The sequence below is a fragment of the Dromaius novaehollandiae genome, chromosome 17, assembly GCF_036370855.1.
Source record: "Dromaius novaehollandiae isolate bDroNov1 chromosome 17, bDroNov1.hap1, whole genome shotgun sequence".
Taxonomy (NCBI): domain Eukaryota; kingdom Metazoa; phylum Chordata; class Aves; order Casuariiformes; family Dromaiidae; genus Dromaius; species Dromaius novaehollandiae.
The window spans coordinates 11,430,801-11,447,168 of record NC_088114.1 but is presented as its reverse complement, the minus strand read 5'-3'; the positions used below and the strand labels follow the sequence as shown (position 1 = coordinate 11,447,168).

The window sequence follows — 16,368 nt, the reverse complement described above, 5'->3', positions numbered from 1 at the left end:
GAAAAAATAGATGAGCCATTGGGCACGTGAGCCCTTGTTCAGAGCACTGCAGCGTATCGCAGCAGAGCAAGTGCTCTGCTTGCTGCATCTCATCCTCTGGCAAAACTAGTGCTTCCTCTTCAGAAGCTGCCTGTGCTGTGGTGGTCTAACCAGGCATGGCCCTGCCTTGGGCGAAGGATAGAGCGCGTGGCTTTGATTCCCCTGAAACCCAGAGCATGCATGGGGACAGTCGTGTCAGGGACCACATGCAAACATCTTTGGTGGCTTGGAGGCCGCAGGATGGCAGCCGCACCCTGGGACCAGTACCAGGCTCTGCAGAGGAGAAGGAAAGGCCTGTTTCTGGATGGGAATGGGGCAGCATCAGGAGGGGCTGAGCCTGCCTGTGGAGGCCAGGAGGTATCGACCGGGTATGGACCCTGCAGCACGGCTGAGCCCTGCTGCGAGGGACCAGCACGTGCTCGTGGCTGGGGGATGCAGGGATGTACTGAGAGGATGCACAGCTTGGAGGGAGGTCAGCGCTCGACCTTGGTCAGCTGCATAATGTGGCATCTCTGGGCTGTTCTGGGGGACAGTGATGGCATGTTACATGCAGGGGGGTCTTTACGGTCTGTGAATCTGGCAGCCTTTTGTTTTAATGGTCTGCTGTCTTTCTGCACGAGGCACCACCTGTGCTGCAGCCACATCTCCCTGCACTTCGTCCCTTGAGAATTGCCTTCTGGCAGGCAGATCCGGCAGGGACTCCCATGTGTTCACCTGCAGGTGCTATTTCTGAGGTGGCTACAGCAAAGAGGCAGTGCCCCCAGTGCCATTGGCAGCTCCTGGCCTGGGTCTCGGTCACGGGACTGGTCTCACCACAGCAGTGGAGCTGCATAGAGAAGGGACCAGTAACTTGCCTTATGTTGCTTCTCGGATGAGACAGCTGCCTGGGGGTGCTCTGGCACACCTTGGCTTTCGTGCTGCCTGTCCAACTGCAGAGCACCCTTGCTGGGATCTGTGTTGCTGAGGATGGGGGTTTGCTCTACAGCCCTCCCAAGGCAGCGTTTTTCAGCACAGTGGGAGCGAAGCCTCTCCTGACACCTTGGCCACTTCTGCTTTGAAAAGGCAGGCGCTAAAATGCAGGGGTGCCCAGCCGGCTGCATTGCCAGGGCCGGTGTGCGGATCAATGTTTCTGAGGGGATCTTGCTGCCTTCAGCCTAGCGGGGCAGCTTAGGCTCCTGGTCTCTTTTACTGCACACTCAGTGGCAGAGAGACTGAGGGAAAACCACTAAGTTTAAGACCACAGGAAAACCTCTCTTCTCATGGGTCAGCAGTGCCCCCACACCGCACCCCGCGGGCCCTGGGCAGAGGGCGGCAGGGCAGGCTGTGCATGCAGCGAGGCACCTGGGAGAAATGGCCCAGTCCGCAGTGAAGGTGGGTGCTGGGCGGCAATGCTCAGTTCGCACCTCATTGACTCAAGCCCCCTCCCTGAAGCCCAACTGCAGCAAACAGAGTGACACAGGGAGCGAGAGTCCCCGGTGTCATTTACATACCCCTTGCCGCGCACTGGTGGCACAGCAGTTCGGGTCTGCGCGGGACTGCAGCCTGTCTCCAAAACAGCAGCTCTTCCTCGGCTTCCCTCCCTGGCCCCTGCCATGGCCCTGGTCTTCGCGGTCCTGCTCCTGGTGGGGATGGTGGTGACAGGTAAGGCCAGCGTGGCCGAGCTAGCTGCCATTCGGGGGAGGTGCTGCGGGGTGGCAGGCAGGACTGAGCCAGACGTGGGGACGCTGGGCCAAGCGGAGTGGTTTGCTCGGGGCTGTGTGATGAGCAGGATGGAGGATGGGCTCCTGGGCAGGCGGGTGGGTGACTCCGGTGGGTAGCGGGATGTTTTGGGGCAGGGAAAGGTGTGTGGGGGGGTGGCTCAACCTGCCAATAACTGTCCTTGGTTTGTGCAGCTTCCAGGGCTCAGCCTCTGCTGATCCAGCCAGCCGCTGTGTTAGTGCTGCCAGGGCAGACCGCTCGGCTGTCCTGCACCCTGAACCCCCGGTACAATATCAGCAAGTTCGGCATCTCCTGGTACCAGCAGCGCCCGGGGCACTCCCTGAGGTATCTGCTCTATTACAACTCGGAGTGGGACAAGCACAAGCCCCCTGAGATTCCTGATCGCTTCTCCGCTACTAAAGACCCTGTCAGCAATGCCTGTATCCTTATTATTGAGGCTGTCCAGGATGAAGACAACGGCAGCTATTACTGTGCACTGTCGCGCTCCATCAGCTGGTTGTAGAAATGGTGAACCAGAGCCTTCTGCCTTTCCCTTGCGACCCCCATGCTGAGCCCTTCACAAGCAGACTGGCAGCCCTAGAAGGAATGGAAAAAGAGCCTCCTGCATGCTTGAGCGAGCCCAGCAGCACCGTGTCCGTTGTGCTCATAGGCTGTGAGGTGTAGCAACATCCTCTTCAACCCAAGATCTGCTGTGGAGCATTAGGCAGCCCTGATATGATGTGAGAGAGACCTGCCAGTCCTCAGCCCAGGAATGCACAGGAGCAGAGAGGTCCTCCCCATGGTGGGCGGGTGGAGAGCTCTGCTGCAGGCTTTTGCAGCACTCAGCACAATAGGGGCCTTGAGCCTGGTTAGGGCTTCGCCACAGTTTGGCCCTGCTGATAATAAAGATTAAGCCTTAGCCATGCAGCTGGTGTCATGTATGCAGAGTCAAGAAGAACCTCTCAGGCACTGCTGTCTGTATTTGTGGGGCTGCTGCAGTGCCCAGAGGTACCTGAGTTAAGAGTGATGAAGCAAGGCATTATGTTGCTGAATCTGGTGGGGGAATCTCTCGGGCTCTGCTGGGGCTGTGGTTTCTGCAGCTCCATCGCCCATCCTGGGCCCTGGCAGAGCTGGCGTTCCCTGGAGGGCTGGAGAGCTCCTCCACATATACTGATCTGCAATGTCCTATGGTCTGGCAGTCTGCAGCACAGTGCTGTTCCCATACGGGGAAGTGAGACAAAATTCCCCTGCCTGGCCCCATGTTCCTAGGGGGTCTGATATAGCTCTAGCTCAGAGGGAGCCATGGCCAGGGAATGGCCATGAGAACAAGGCAGGGCCAGCTGCCCCAGGCACGGCACTGGGGAGTTGGTGTAAGGCTGTGCTGGAGGGGCTGCGTGGGGAAAGGCCTGTGGTTGAGGCCAATGTAATGCTATGCAAGGGAAGTGCCCTGATAAAAACCTTCCTGCAGGGGCCATGGGAGGCTGGGAAGCCCCTGCCAATCTGCTCAGTCCACGGCCCTGTGTGGGAGAGCGCTGGGGCTGGTACAGCTGCCTGTGCCAGCAGGGCTGGGGTGCTGGGAGCTCCACTGGGACATCCTTGTGCTGGCCTCGGTGGCCTTCTATGGGCCAAGGGGGCTGATGGACCCCGACAGACCCTCATCCACAACAAGGGCCTAGGATGGCACTGGGGTGCTGGGCTACAAGTGAGGAATGGAGGGGAGGGGGGGAAATCTGTGTCTTTGTACCTTGTGCTGTCCCCTGACTGTGTTTCTGTGCTGGGGTTGATCCCCTTGTTGCATGCAGGGCAGGTCTCTTCTTGGTGTGGCCTTTAGGGGAAAGAAGACAGGCAGATTTGCATGGAGGGGCCATGCCTTGGGCAGGTGGGGGTTTAACAGGGAGTCAGGGATCTGCAGCACAGCCCTGTCAGCGTGGGGACCCTCTCCTCGCATTGCTCGCCCATGGCTCAGGTGGCGGAATCTCAAACATGGAGTACATGGACGCTTGGTGAGATTTGGGGGATCCCCCCCGGTCCTGCTGGGTGGATGATCCTTTTTGTGCTTCCAGTGGCCTTTTCCCAGGCAGTGGTGAGCCAGGAGCCCTCAGCATTGGTGATCCCCAGCAGGATCATCACTCTGTTCTGCAGCCTGAGCACTGGGGCCATCACTTCCAGAAACTAGCCCACTGGTTCCAGCAGAAAGATGCCTCTGCCCCTTGAAGGATCATCTACAATATCGGTAGCAGACCCTCAAGGGGCCCTGCACAGATTTTGGGAAGTGTGGCCGTGCTGACCATCTCCAGTGCACAGGGGAGGGGGAAGGACGAGGCTGACTATTACCGCGCTCCGTGGGCTCGTAGTGCACAGCACACTGATGGGGGCACTCAAGCAAGTGGGGCAAAACCTGCCTGTCCTGGCTGCTCCCTGCTGCTGGGGCCAGGCCTTGCTCAGGGGAAGCCCTGCAGGGCGCTGTGGAGCAGTAGTGCCGTGTCCTTCCCTCGTGCCGATGTTCCCAGAGACTTGCTCCTTCTGTGGAGGCCCCTGTCAGGGTTTCCAGCCCGAGGTGCCTTTGTGCAGCCTCCGTACAGCAGCGTGAGCTGGGGAGTTGTAGTGCAGTGGCCCCCATTACCCTGTGACACCGTTCAGACGTCTTCAATGTGTCTTCATCCTCGGGGGTCCAAGGCAGGAGGGCCGCGCAGCGAGCGGCACAGTGGCTGGCCTGTGACAGGCGCCTGCCAGGGACACCCGGGAAGGAGACGGCTGTGCTTGCAGAAGGTCGGAGCAGCTGCGGCACCCTGTGCCCCGGCGCCTCCCCACGCCCCGAGGTCTGCCTGTGCCCAAACACCGCCCCGCACCCTCAAGGCCTCCTCAGCCCCCACCGTCTCCCCACAGCTTCTGCGTGGAAAAAGACGTGCTTGATCGCGCAAACACCTCTGGGCCGTTAAAGGGACGTTTTCACATAGAAAGATAACGTGTTTTCGCTGAAAAACGTCACGGATTTCACGAAAACCCGGCGAGAAAAAAAAAGACGCCAGACGTTCTCCAAAGCACGGCCGGCGCCGCGCGCGAGAGCAGCAACGGCCGCCGCTCCGGGCTGCGCATGCCCAGCGCCGCCGGGCGTGCGAGCCGCGGCGGCCGTTGGGGCCCTTCGGCAGCGCCGCCGTCACGTGGGGCGCCAGCGGCGCTGCGATTGGCTTGGGCCGGCTAGAAAAGAAAGCGCGGCGTCACTTCCTGGTTACCTCAGGCGGCGTCGGGAACAACGGGTGCGAGCGGAGCCGTGCGGCGCGCCGGGATGGTGAGCGGCCGCGCTGCGGGGCGGCCCGGGCCCGGGCGCCCCGTATGGGGAGGCTGCGCGACCCCCGGGCTGGGGCGGCCCGTAGCGCTTCGCTGCGGAGGGTCTCTGTGCCGTTCTGTTGAAGTAATCTGGCTCAACGTTCCCTTTTCCTTCCTGCCCTGTGAGAAGTTAGTGCTGGTGTTAGGGGACCTACACGTCCCGCACCGAAGCGGCGGTCTGCCGGCGAAGTTCAAGAAGCTTCTGGTTCCGGGGAAGATTCAGCACATCCTGTGCACGGGAAACCTCTGCACTAAGGAGAGCTATGACTATCTACGGACTCTGGCTGTGGATATTCATGTTGTCAGGGGGGACTCTGAGGTAGCGTGCTCGCTGCTGTGAATTCCTGTGTCCACCACGTCACACGCGCTGCTTGCCTTGAGCGAGACCGAGCAATCCAAATGACGCTCCAGATGCTTCTTGTTGTGTTTGTGGTACAGGGGGGTTGGCTGAGGGCTGGAGTTATGTATCACTTCCTTCATATGAACTCAAGCCTGAGTCTACTCAGGATTGAAGTGAGGCTATCTGGGTTCCCTGGCTTACTTTGTGGTGGCAGGCATTGGGGCTTGTGTGACTGTTTACTTACTGACTACTTAGGGTAGTCTTGAAGTTGCTGGACTCTGTGAGGCACCAGTCTGGTGCAAAATCCCAGTTTTTTGCAGTGTAGTTGCTCTTGCTGGGGTATGGTGTGTGCATCCAGTGTCTTGTACACTTTGAAGGAGAAATTGTGTGCTCAATGGGTACATGTGCATGGGATGTATAAACCTGAATCTCATACATGAGGGATCTTTAGTGTATGTATAACCTCTGCATGTCTCATTCTCAGAGCCTGAATTATCCTGAAGAGAAGGTTGTAACAGTTGGGCAGTTCAGAATTGGTTTGATTCATGGCCATCAAGTTATTCCCTGGGGTGATGTGGCCAGCCTGGCTTTGCTCCAGAGGCAGCTGGATGTGGACATTCTCATCTCAGGACATACGCACAAATTTGAAGCTTTTGAACATGAAAATAAATTTTACATCAACCCAGGATCAGCAACAGGAGCCTACAATGCCTTGGAGATGTGAGTGAAATGGGTCTAGGGAACTTGAAACTGTCCAGTGCAGCAAGAATCCATTGGCCTTGCATTATGTGTGCACATTCATCCCCTAGTGTCCAGCCACCACCATGTGTTAGAGCTCTCAAACAGCTGTCATGTAGGAGGCCAGCTCTGTCTCTTCACAGTGCAAGCAGCCACATTTCTTGATCTGAAAAGGCTTTATTTAACCCAAGTGTTGGATACAGCCACTGAGCACTGCTATATTAGGTGCTCCTTTCTGAGCCTTTAGAGGGCTGAGTTGCAGCAGCTTCTTGAATTGAGTCTGACACCTGGTGTCTACCCCACAGTTATGTGCTAATGCTTTTTAGAAGCCAGACTTCCTGAGGCACTATCAGCTGGAGTGTCTGGCCCTAATGTGGCTTAGGGTGCTAGCCTTGAGGGCTCTACTAGACTAGATTCAAATCTCCTTGAGATGCTGTTGTCACTGCCTCTGCAGTCCAGTGTTCTCCCTTTTGTGCAGCACTTGCCAATCAAATGTATTAGCCTGAAAATGCATTCTTAGGAAGAAGCATAAGCTACAGTTCAACAGCTACAGTTCAATAAATTCTTTTCTTTCCAGAAATGTCATCCCTTCCTTTGTACTGATGGATATCCAGGCAACCACAGTTGTGACTTATGTATATCAACTAATTGAAGAAGATGTGAAAGTAGAAAGAATTGAGTTCACGAAGCCTTGAAGCATATTTGCATCTGCTTAGAGCTTCTCAGCTTGTCAGCACCCCTTCTCGTTGTTCCTCTTTCCGCTTCAGTCTAACGGGGTGGAGGCCACGAGAGGGGGCTGCAGCAGCACCTTGGACTGTGAATCAGGCAGGGCGCTCCAGCTGCTGCTTGTGAGCTTGTCGAGGGGTTGGTCCTGGTTTACAAGCCCACCTCGAAGCACGGGGAGCTGCTGAGGAGCAGCAGAGAGGTGGTGGGAAATACTGTGTGTCTAGGAAGGAGCTGCTGCCTTGCTGGCCTCAAGGTGTCCCAGGTGGTGGTGGCTTGGGGTGGAAGCTGCTGTGTAAAAGTAACCTAGAGTAAAGCCCTGCCCTGGTGTGTCTGGATCCTTTGCGCTGTGTTTCTTGGAGTGAGAAGCGGGGCTGGGATCCGGCGTGGCGGTGTGAAAAGCGGCTCCTGGCAGCCTCCCGAGGCGTGGCTCTTGACCTTGCTGCGTTGGTCAGTGAGAGGTGCCCGAGGAGTGCAGCAGCTCTGGCAGAGCTGAGTGAGCCGTGGCCTAGAAAGGGCCCTGAAGGGCAGAGGCAGGTCTGGGCACGGCGGTGTGGAAAGCTGTGTGCGGTGCTGCAGAGCTGAGCAGGCCGGGCGTTTGCCTTGCTGCTGCAGCGTAGAGCGAGCGGAGGCCTGAGGGCTTCCCGCTGCGTGCTGCCGGTGAGCAAGTGAGCGCGGGCAGGGAGCGGCTGTGCTGCTGGAGCGCCGCTGGGCCGTGGCCTCGGGAGATCCCTTGCTGTGGCTCCACATATGACCTTACGTTAGTCCTCAGCATACTTCAGGATGGCGTTAAGCCTGTCCTCGGCATGTGTGCTCAGGACAGGCTGCCCAGGTCACCTGCTGTGGGAGTAGCAGCAGCTACTATGCCTGGTCCTTGCTGAAACCTGGCTGTACCCCTGTTGCTGAGAGATATGGTAACAGCAAAAGGCCTGTGGGCCTGCCCACACGATTCTGCAGTTGCTGGTCTGGCTCCAGGGGCATGTTAACCATCACTGGGGTCCGAGCTGTGGATGAGCGTGAGTATTAGTGTAGTCACAGGGAGAGCGGTGCTGCCTGTGGTCAGGATGCCCCATGGGGTGGTGGTGTGTGTCCACAGGGAGGGCGGGGTGCTGCAAGGTGCTGTTGTTGAGTGATAACTGACGTGTGGGCCTGCTGCTTTATGGGCAGTGGTGAGGCAGGAGTCCTCGGCCTTGGTGACAGCCAGCGGGAACATTGCTCTGTCCTGCAGGCTGAGCATGGGGCCGTCGCCTCCAGCGAGTACCTAGCCTGGATCCAGGGGAAACCTGGCTCTGTGTGGCAGCAGCTGGACTGTGACACGAGTCATGAACCCTGCTGAGCGCAGTGGGGAGTGGAAGCGACCTGCGCATTGGGCAGCGCTGGGGAACTGCGAGGTGGTGTGTCTGAGCTGGGGGGAGCCGGGTGTCCGTGGCAAGGTGGCAGATGTGATGGAGCCGGGCTGGGAGTGGGGAGGGCGGTGGGGAGGGAGGTGCGGGCAGGCTTTGGCAGTGAGCGAGGGTCAGATTTGCATGGAGGGGCTGTGCCCTGGGCAGGCGGGGGTTTAAGAGGGAGCCGGGAGTCCGTGGCAGAGCCCCATCAGCGTGGGGACACGTAGCTGGTGGGATCACGCCATGGCCTGGGCCCCTCTGCTCCTCGTGGTGCTTGCCCACGGCTCAGGTGCCCTGGCCAGCCTGGGTGTCCCTGGCCAGGGCCTGCAGGCACGGGGGCCCCGTCGCGTCCCGCTGCCTGGGGGGGCTTTGCTGCTCCGGCACTCGCTGACCCGCCGCTTTCTGCCCTCTCTCCTCTCCCTCTGCAGGTTCCCTGGTCCAGGCAGCGCTGACTCAGCAGCCGGCCTCGGTGTCCGTGTCCCCGGGAGAAACCGCCCGCATCACGTGCTCTGGGGCTAGTGGCAGCTATGGCTGGATCCAGCAGAAACCTGGTGGTGCCCCGGTTGTTGTGATATACCAGAATGACAAGAGACCCTCGGGCATCCCTGCGCGATTCTCCGGTTCCTTGTCTGGCTCCACAAACACGTTAACCATCACTGGGGTGCAAGCCGAGGACGAGGCCATGTGTTACTGTGGTAGCAGTGTTGGTGGCTGGACTGATACTAGTGACCCCAAGCAATAGGGAAGTGTGATACAGACCTCCCACCATCACAGGGATCATTGAACAGTGGTGTCCCTGTGTGATAGTTGCACAGGTCACCACCACAGCCCTCCCTGCACTGCCTGTGGCTGGCCTCCTGGTTCAGCCCTCTGTTAGGGCCCCAGGGCTGTGCCTGTCCCTGTCATTTGGCAGCTCACGGGGAGGGGATGGACCCCAGGGCGGTGGGGGCTGTGCTGGGCCCTGCCTCCTGCCTGTGCTGCTGGGACGAGGTGCCCCTGCACGGCCAGGCTGGCACCCAGGGCCCTGCCGGGTGCCCTTCCTGCCTGCGCAGCTCCATCAGGAGCGACCGTGGTGCTGGGCATCTGCTGCCCACCACCTCGTGCCTTCATGCTGAGCTGCTGCTGAGGCGCTGTGGCCTCTGGCAGCCTCTGGCCTGTCTGGCACATCCCTGTGGGAGCACAGGCGTGGAAATCCCAGGCTGGCAGCACAGCCTGAAGGCCCCGGCTGGAGCTGTGCATCAGGGAGGGAGTATAGTGCTGGCTGGGCTGGAGGGGCAAAGGCCCTTGTGTTTTGGGGCTGTTCAGGGTGAGCAATTCTGGGTTGCAGTGACTGGGGCACATAAACATCCCGGTGCCCTCTCTGAGGTCAGTCTGAGGGGCAGAGGCAGTGGCTGGGGCAGTGTGTGGAGCTGGAGGCTGCTGAGTGTCCTGGGAAGAGCTCTGCCTTGTTTCTGCTCCCCTAGGCTAAGCTTTCCCCCCAAGGGCTGGTGCTGCAGCATCAGAGCTGATGTTGGTGCTCGTGGCTGCTGTGTGCAGGTTTGCCAGGCCTTGCTGAGCCTCCAGGCACTTTGCACTCACGGATCCTGCATTTTCTGCCCTCTCTCCTCTCCCTCTGCAGGTTCCCTGGTCCAGGCAGCACTGACTCAGCAGCCGGCCTCAGTGTCTGTGTCCCCAGGAGAAACCGCCCAGATCACCTGCTCTGGGAGTAGTGGCAGCTATGTCTGGTTCTAGCAGAAGCCTGGCAGTGGCCTGTTGTTGTGATTTACTACAATGACAAGAGCGGGATTTTCCCGCTGCGTGTGGAGCACAGGGGCAGGAAGGCCTCGGTGCTGCCCCGTGCCGTGTCCCCAGGGCTGTCTGCATCTGGCGCTGCCGTGGCCCCTGCGTGGTGAGTGTGGCCCCGTCAGGCTTTGGCAGTGAGCGCGGGTCAGATTTGCATGGAGGGGCCGTGCCCCGAGTGGCAGGGGGTTTAAGAGGGAGTCGGGGGCCTGCAGGGGTCCGTGGCCAGCCTGGGTGTCCCCGGCTGGTCCTGCGGGCACGGGCGGGGCTTTGCTGCTCCGGCACTCGCTGACCCGCCGCTTTCTGCCCTCTCTCCTCTCCCTCTGCAGGTTCCCTGGTCCAGGCAGCGGTGACTCAGCTGGCCTCGGTGTCCGTGTCCCCGGGAGAAAACGCCCGCATCACCTGCTCTGGGTATTACAGTGACTACTATAGCAGCAGCTACTTTGGCTGGATCCAGCAGAAACCTGGTGGTGCCCCGGTCGTCGTGATATATGAAAGCACCAAGAGACCCTCGGGCATCCCTGCGCGATTCTCCGGTTCCAAGTCCGGCTCCACGGGCACGTTGACCATCACTGGGGTGCAAGCTGAGGACAAGGCTGCGGTGTGGAGCGTAGGGTCGTGGCTAGGACAGCAGTGCTGACCAGGGTCCTGGTGACAATGCGGAACATGCAGTGGGGAAGTGAGGTACAAACCTGCATTGGTCTCATGGCCTCTTGTTCTGTTGCTGCTGGGCACCCCTTTGTAGGAGCATATGTGCAGTGAGACAAAGACCCCTGTGGGTCTCGTGCCTTGTGTTAGGAGTTAAGAAATCTGGTAGCCTAGTAGCAGTAAGGTTGCTGCTGCTGCATGTTCCTGGATCCAGCCAGTTGTGAGACTGTGTATTCCTGGAAGAGACACATGCACACTTACGCATGTTGCATATAAACATTTAAACTCATCTGGCCACACCCAGCAAGGTATAGCATGGCTCTTGTGCAAACACAAGCAGCACCGGTGTCCTCATCCTGCTGCCCTCTGTGGCTGGTCAGGGTGACAGCTTGTTAGTGGACTATATATATATATGTACATATGCATGTAAACAACATGGATCCCTCAGTTGAGTGTGACCTTAGGCACTTAGTCTATTTAGTAGCTGCTCCTGGGTCCACTGATCTCCCAGATGCCTCGCATACAGCTGTGGGTGAGCACATGCAGACACACACAGACGTAGACAGTCTGCCTTACGCGTAGCTGACCCCGGACCCCTCGGTCTCTCCAGTAGCTGGCTTGGATTCCCTCATCCCTCCAGCACCCAACTCTCAGACCCCTGCTCTCACCAGTGTCCAGCCCAGATGTAAGGCTGCTCCAATACTTGGCCCCAAGCCTCTTATCCTAAATGTCGGCCAGATGTTCACTAGTACACACACAGCGACATGCACACCCACACAGTATGTGCCCTCTCTAGGCTCTCCAGTTGCTTGCACCCAAGAACATGTCTCTTGTGACTGTGGCCCCTCTCCAGAGGCTGGCCCTTGGACCTTAGCGCACACACCTCTGCACAGCCTAGAGAGTGCCTCACCCAGGGAAATAGTGAGCAATTGAGTTTAAGGCAGGCCAGGCTGCAATGGCCAGGCTGCAATGGCCAGGCACGGGACACGGCCAGAGTGGTGTGCTGACCAGCAGCCTGTTCACATATGCCATGGTTCACATAACCACTCTTCCCTCTGATTTCCTACTCTCTTCCTCCCCAAATTGCCTTGGTCCACCCCTCTCCCCACCTTTGTTTCTTCCCCTCAAAATCCCATAACAAGTCTTGTACAATCCCCAAATGCTCTCCCCCAGTGCCTCGGGATGAGTCCATACACCCCTAGGCAGCAATCCACTCACTCTGCAAGGCTGTCCAGGGAGAGCTTCCCCATTGAGTCACCCGGGGAGTTGCACACCTGGCCCATGGGCTGACCTCCTCCTCCAATGGCCTGGCGAGCAGCTGGGGTGGGGTGCTCTCTTGGCTCCAGTTCAGTCATTGGGGTTCCCAGCTTAACATTGTTCTTCTTTACTCATGTGTCTTTGTGGAGATGAGCTTTAAATCACATATCCCACCAGCAAGAGGGGCCATTTATCCTGGGCCTGGTGGCTTCTAGACTCTTAGCTAGTGCTGTCATGGGCAGCCAGGGATCCCTGGCCAGCCTGCGTGCCCCAGCTGTGGCCTGCGGGCACGGGGGCCCCGTCGCGTCCCGCTGCCTGGGGGGGCTTTGCTGCTCCGGCACTCGCTGACCCGCCGCTTTCTGCCCTCTCTCCTCTCCCTCTGCAGGTTCCCTGGTCCAGGCAGCAGTGACTCAGCCGGCCTCGGTGTCCGTGTCCCCGGGAGAAACCGCCCGCATCACCTGCTCTGGGGGTGACAGTGACTACTATGGCAGCAGCTACTATGGCTGGATCCAGCAGAAACCTGGTGGTGCCCCAGTCGCTGTGATATACCAGAATGACAAGAGACCCTCGGGCATCCCTGCGCGATTCTCCGGTTCCAAGTCCGGCTCCACGGGCACGTTAACCATCACTGGGGTGCAAGCCGAGGACGAGGCCATGTATTACTGTGGTGGCTATGTTAGCAGCAGTGATGCTGCTGTGGTGGTGAAGAGGGATGGGAAAGTGAGACGCACACATCCTCTGCTCCGGGGTTAACAACAACTATGGCTGGTACCAGCAGAAACCAGGAACTGTCCCTGTCGCTGTGATTTACTACAACAACAGATCCTCAGTCATTGCTGTGTGATTCTCCAATACTGCCTTGGGGTGCTGTTGTTGAGGGATAACCAACGTGTGGGAAAGGCTTCTTGACAGGCTCTTTCACAGGTTTTGGTGAGTCCAGCACCCTTGGCCTTGGAGATCCCTCTTAGGACCATTGCCCTGTCCTGCAGCCTGGGCACAGGGTGGCCACTACCAGCAACTACCCAGACTGGATCCAGCAGAAACCTGGCTCTGTCCCAAAATCTTTCATCTGCAGTACTTGCAGTGTAGAGGCAGGGGTGAGTGTGGGGCAGATTTGCATGGAGGGGCAGTATCCTGGGTAGGCAGGAGTTGAAGAGGGAGTCGGGATTCTGCAGCACAGCCCCGCTGCGGTGGAGATGTGGAGTTGGTGAGATTGTGCCGTGGCCTGGGCCCCTCTGCTCCTCGTGGTGCTCGCCCACGGCTCAGGTGCCCTGGCCAGCCTGGGTGTCCCCGGCCGGGGCCTGCGGGCACGGGGGCCCCGTCGCGTCCCGCTGCCTGGGGGGGCTTTGCTGCTCCGGCACTCGCTGACCCGCCGCTTTCTGCCCTCTCTCCTCTCCCTCTGCAGGTTCCCTGGTCCAGGCAGCAGTGACTCAGCCGGCCTCGGTGTCCGTGTCCCCGGGAGAAACCGCCCGCATCACCTGCTCTGGGGGTAGCAGCAGCTACTATGGCAGCTACTACTATGGCTGGATCCAGCAGAAACCTGGTGGTGCCCTGGTCGCTGTGATATATGGTAACACCAACAGACCCTCGGGCATCCCTGCGCGATTCTCCGCTTCCGCGTCCGGCCCTCAAGGGGCCCAGGGCAGTTCTCAGGGTCCCTCTGGGGCAGCGTGGGCATGCTGACCATCGCACGGGCCCGGGGGGAGGACGAGGCTGGCTATTACTGCGCTCCGTGGGCTCGTAGTGCACAGCACACTGATGGGGGCACTCAGGCAAGTGGGGCAAAACCTGCCTGTCCTGGCTGCTCCCTGCTGCTGGGGCCAGGCCTTGCTCAGGGGAAGCCCTGCAGGGCGCTGTGGAGCAGTAGTGCCGTGTCCTTCCCTCGTGCCGATGTTCCCGGAGACTTGCTCCTTCTGTGGAGGCCCCTGTCAGGGTTTCCAGCCCGAGGTGCCTTTGTGCAGCCTCCGTACAGCAGCGTGAGCTGGGGAGTGTTGGGTCCAGCGTTGGGAACGACCGCCCAGCGCTGGCAGGCGAGGTGCTGCTTTCTGCGCCTTCAGCGGGCCGAGTTTCTTGAGTTCACAAAGCCTCGAAGCATATTTGCATCTGCTTAGAGCTTCTCAGCTTGTCAGCACCCCTTCTCGTTGTTTCTCTTTCCGCTTCAGTCTAACGGGGTGGAGGCCACGAGAGGGGGCTGCAGCAGCACCTTGGACTGTGAATCAGGCAGGGCGCTCCAGCTGCTGCTTGTGAGCTTGTCGAGGGGTTGGTCCTGGTTTACAAGCCCACCTCGAAGCACGGGGAGCTGCTGAGGAGCAGCAGAGAGGTGGTGGGAAATACTGTGTGTCTAGGAAGGAGCTGCTGCCTTGCTGGCCTCAAGGTGTCCCAGGTGGTGGTGGCTTGGGGTGGAAGCTGCTGTGTAAAAGTAACCTAGAGTAAAGCCCTGCCCTAGTGTGTCTGGATCCTTTGCCCCTCTGCTCCTCGTGGTGCTCGCCCACGGCTCAGGTGCCCTGGCCAGCCTGGGTGTCCCCGGCCGGGGCCTGCGGGCACGGGGGCCCCGTCGCGTCCCGCTGCCTGGGGGGGCTTTGCTGCTCCGGCACTCGCTGACCCGCCGCTTTCTGCCCTCTCTCCTCTCCCTCTGCAGGTTCCCTGGTCCAGGCAGCAGTGACTCAGCCGGCCTCGGTGTCCGTGTCCCCGGGAGAAACCGCCCGGATCACCTGCTCTGGGGGTAGCAGCAGCTGGTTTGGTTGGTACCAGCAGAAACCTGGTGGTGCCCCAGTGACTGTGATATACTGGAATGACAAGAGACCCTCGGGCATCCCTGCGCGATTCTCCGGTTCCACGTCCGGCTCCACGGCCACGTTAACCATCACTGGGGTGCAAGCCGAGGACGAGGCCGTGTATTACTGTGGTAGCTATGCTGGTAGTGATACTGGTGCCACGGTGCCCCCGAGCAATGGGGAAGTGAGACAGAAACCTCCCGCCATCACAGGGACCATTGAACAGTGTCTGCTGTCCCACATGTCTGAGGGAGCAGACGCTGGGGTGGTGGGGGCTGTGCTGGGCCCTGCCTCCTGCCTGTGCTGCCTGGACGAGGTGCCCCTGCACGGCCTGGCTGGCACCCAGGGCCCTGCTGGGTGCCCTCCCTGCCCTCCTGCCCGCGCAGCTCTGCCAGGAGCGACCGTGGTGCTGGGCATCTGCTTGTCTATTTTGAGGATGGTCTAAAAGAATGAGAGGAGTGCAGTGAGGCGCTGGGATCTGCATCCTGGGGGACATTTGGCCTTCATCAGGTTGAGATCTGAGCAACCTGCCTCCAAGGTCTCCTGCATGAGTGGGTCTGGGACCAGCCTCCTCCTGCTGTCCCTTGCGCCCTGTGTTGTTTCATGAGGCTTAGCTCTCACATCCGCAGAAGTGTCTCTTGCCAAGCCCTCTGGAGCTGCATACATCCCCCGTGCTCTTCGTCAGCCATCGCCTCTCCCCTTGGCTTGGACGAGGCCATGTATTACTGTGGTGGCTATACTGGTAGTTATGCTGGTGCCGCGGTGCCCCCGAGCAATGGGGAAGTGAGACAGAAACCTCCCGCCATCGCAGGGACCATGGAACAGTGTCTGCTGTCCCCATGTGATTGTCACATAGGTCCCCACCAGCGCCCTCTCCGCACTGCACGTGGTCTGCTGTGGTGCTGGGGAGGTGTAGCCTGGTGACGAGCAAAGGCCTTGTAAAGCTGGGCCCAATGGGCCAAGAAGGACGGGGAAGGAGCCAGGAGCGAAGAGCAGCCGAGCAAGAGGGCATTGCGGGTGCCGCAGCCAGGGAAGTGCCAGAGTCACTGAGGTTGGATGCACCCCTGGCGAGGGTCTCGTCCAACTGGCCAGGCCGTAGCAGGGTTGAGTAGTGCAGGTTGTGCAGGTCCTGTCCCGTTGGGTTTTGCCTGTCTCCAGGGCTGGAGACTTCACAGCCTCTGTGGGCAACCTTTGCCAGGGCTTGACCACCTTCAAGGGGGGACCCGCCGCTTTCTGCCCTCTCTCCTCTCCCTCTGCAGGTTCCCTGGTCCAGGCAGCGGTGACTCAGCAGCCGGCCTCGGTGTCCGTGTCCCCGGGAGAAACCGCCCGCATCACCTGCTCTGGGAGTAGCAGCACCAGTAGCTATGCCTGGTACCAGCAGAAACCTGGTGGTGCCCCAGTCGCTCTGATATATGATTACAGCAAGAGACCCTCGGGCATCCCTGCGCGATTCTCTGGTTCCTTTTCTGACTCCACGGCCACGTTAACCATCACTGGGGTGCAAGCCGAGGACGAGGCCGTGTATTACTGTGGTGCCTAGGATGGTAATCCTTATAAGGCTCCTATTGCCCCTGAGCAATGGCGGAGTGACACAGAAATGCTGGGCTGAGTGAGGACACTTTCATATCCCCCTCTCTGCCCTCAGGGACAGTCCCTCCTC

At 59.5% G+C, this 16,368-nt stretch overlaps 3 protein-coding genes and 1 long non-coding RNA gene across 6 annotated transcripts; all 4 read left to right on the top strand.

The window, feature by feature from the left end:
- The first annotated feature begins 1,580 nt into the window (after positions 1 to 1,580).
- On the top strand, positions 1,581 to 2,646 carry LOC112992790 (pre-B lymphocyte protein 3). Its single transcript, XM_026116028.2, has 2 exons — positions 1,581 to 1,680; positions 1,932 to 2,646. Exons 1-2 carry the CDS (start codon positions 1,632 to 1,634, stop codon positions 2,258 to 2,260), a joined length of 378 nt encoding a protein of 125 aa, XP_025971813.2. The 5' UTR covers positions 1,581 to 1,631; the 3' UTR covers positions 2,261 to 2,646.
- A 2,311-nt stretch (positions 2,647 to 4,957) lies between these two features.
- LOC112992786 (vacuolar protein sorting-associated protein 29-like) lies at positions 4,958 to 8,889 on the top strand. 3 transcript variants are annotated; one of them, XM_026116024.2, is made up of 4 exons: positions 4,958 to 5,026; positions 5,195 to 5,383; positions 5,889 to 6,124; positions 6,720 to 7,203. In XM_026116024.2, the coding sequence occupies exons 1-4, from the start codon at positions 5,024 to 5,026 to the stop codon at positions 6,835 to 6,837; spliced, it is 546 nt and encodes a 181-aa protein (XP_025971809.1). In that variant the 5' UTR covers positions 4,958 to 5,023; the 3' UTR covers positions 6,838 to 7,203. The 3 variants fall into 3 exon arrangements, with proteins under 3 accessions (XP_025971809.1, XP_064378241.1, XP_025971808.1); XM_064522171.1 differs by lacking the exon at positions 6,720 to 7,203 and adding an exon at positions 8,679 to 8,889 and having other exon boundaries at positions 4,958 to 5,383; XM_026116023.2 differs by having other exon boundaries at positions 4,958 to 5,383.
- A 109-nt stretch (positions 8,890 to 8,998) lies between these two features.
- On the top strand, positions 8,999 to 12,402 carry LOC112992791 (uncharacterized). Its single transcript, XR_010392072.1, has 3 exons — positions 8,999 to 10,138; positions 10,359 to 10,713; positions 12,320 to 12,402. It is a non-coding gene; the product is annotated as an uncharacterized LOC112992791 (long non-coding RNA).
- A 293-nt stretch (positions 12,403 to 12,695) lies between these two features.
- On the top strand, positions 12,696 to 15,930 carry LOC135330229 (uncharacterized). The gene is made up of 4 exons (XM_064522440.1): positions 12,696 to 12,702; positions 12,870 to 13,031; positions 13,340 to 13,504; positions 14,573 to 15,930. Exons 1-4 carry the CDS (start codon positions 12,696 to 12,698, stop codon positions 15,151 to 15,153), a joined length of 915 nt encoding a protein of 304 aa, XP_064378510.1. The 3' UTR covers positions 15,154 to 15,930.
- Positions 15,931 to 16,368: the final 438 nt, after the last annotated feature.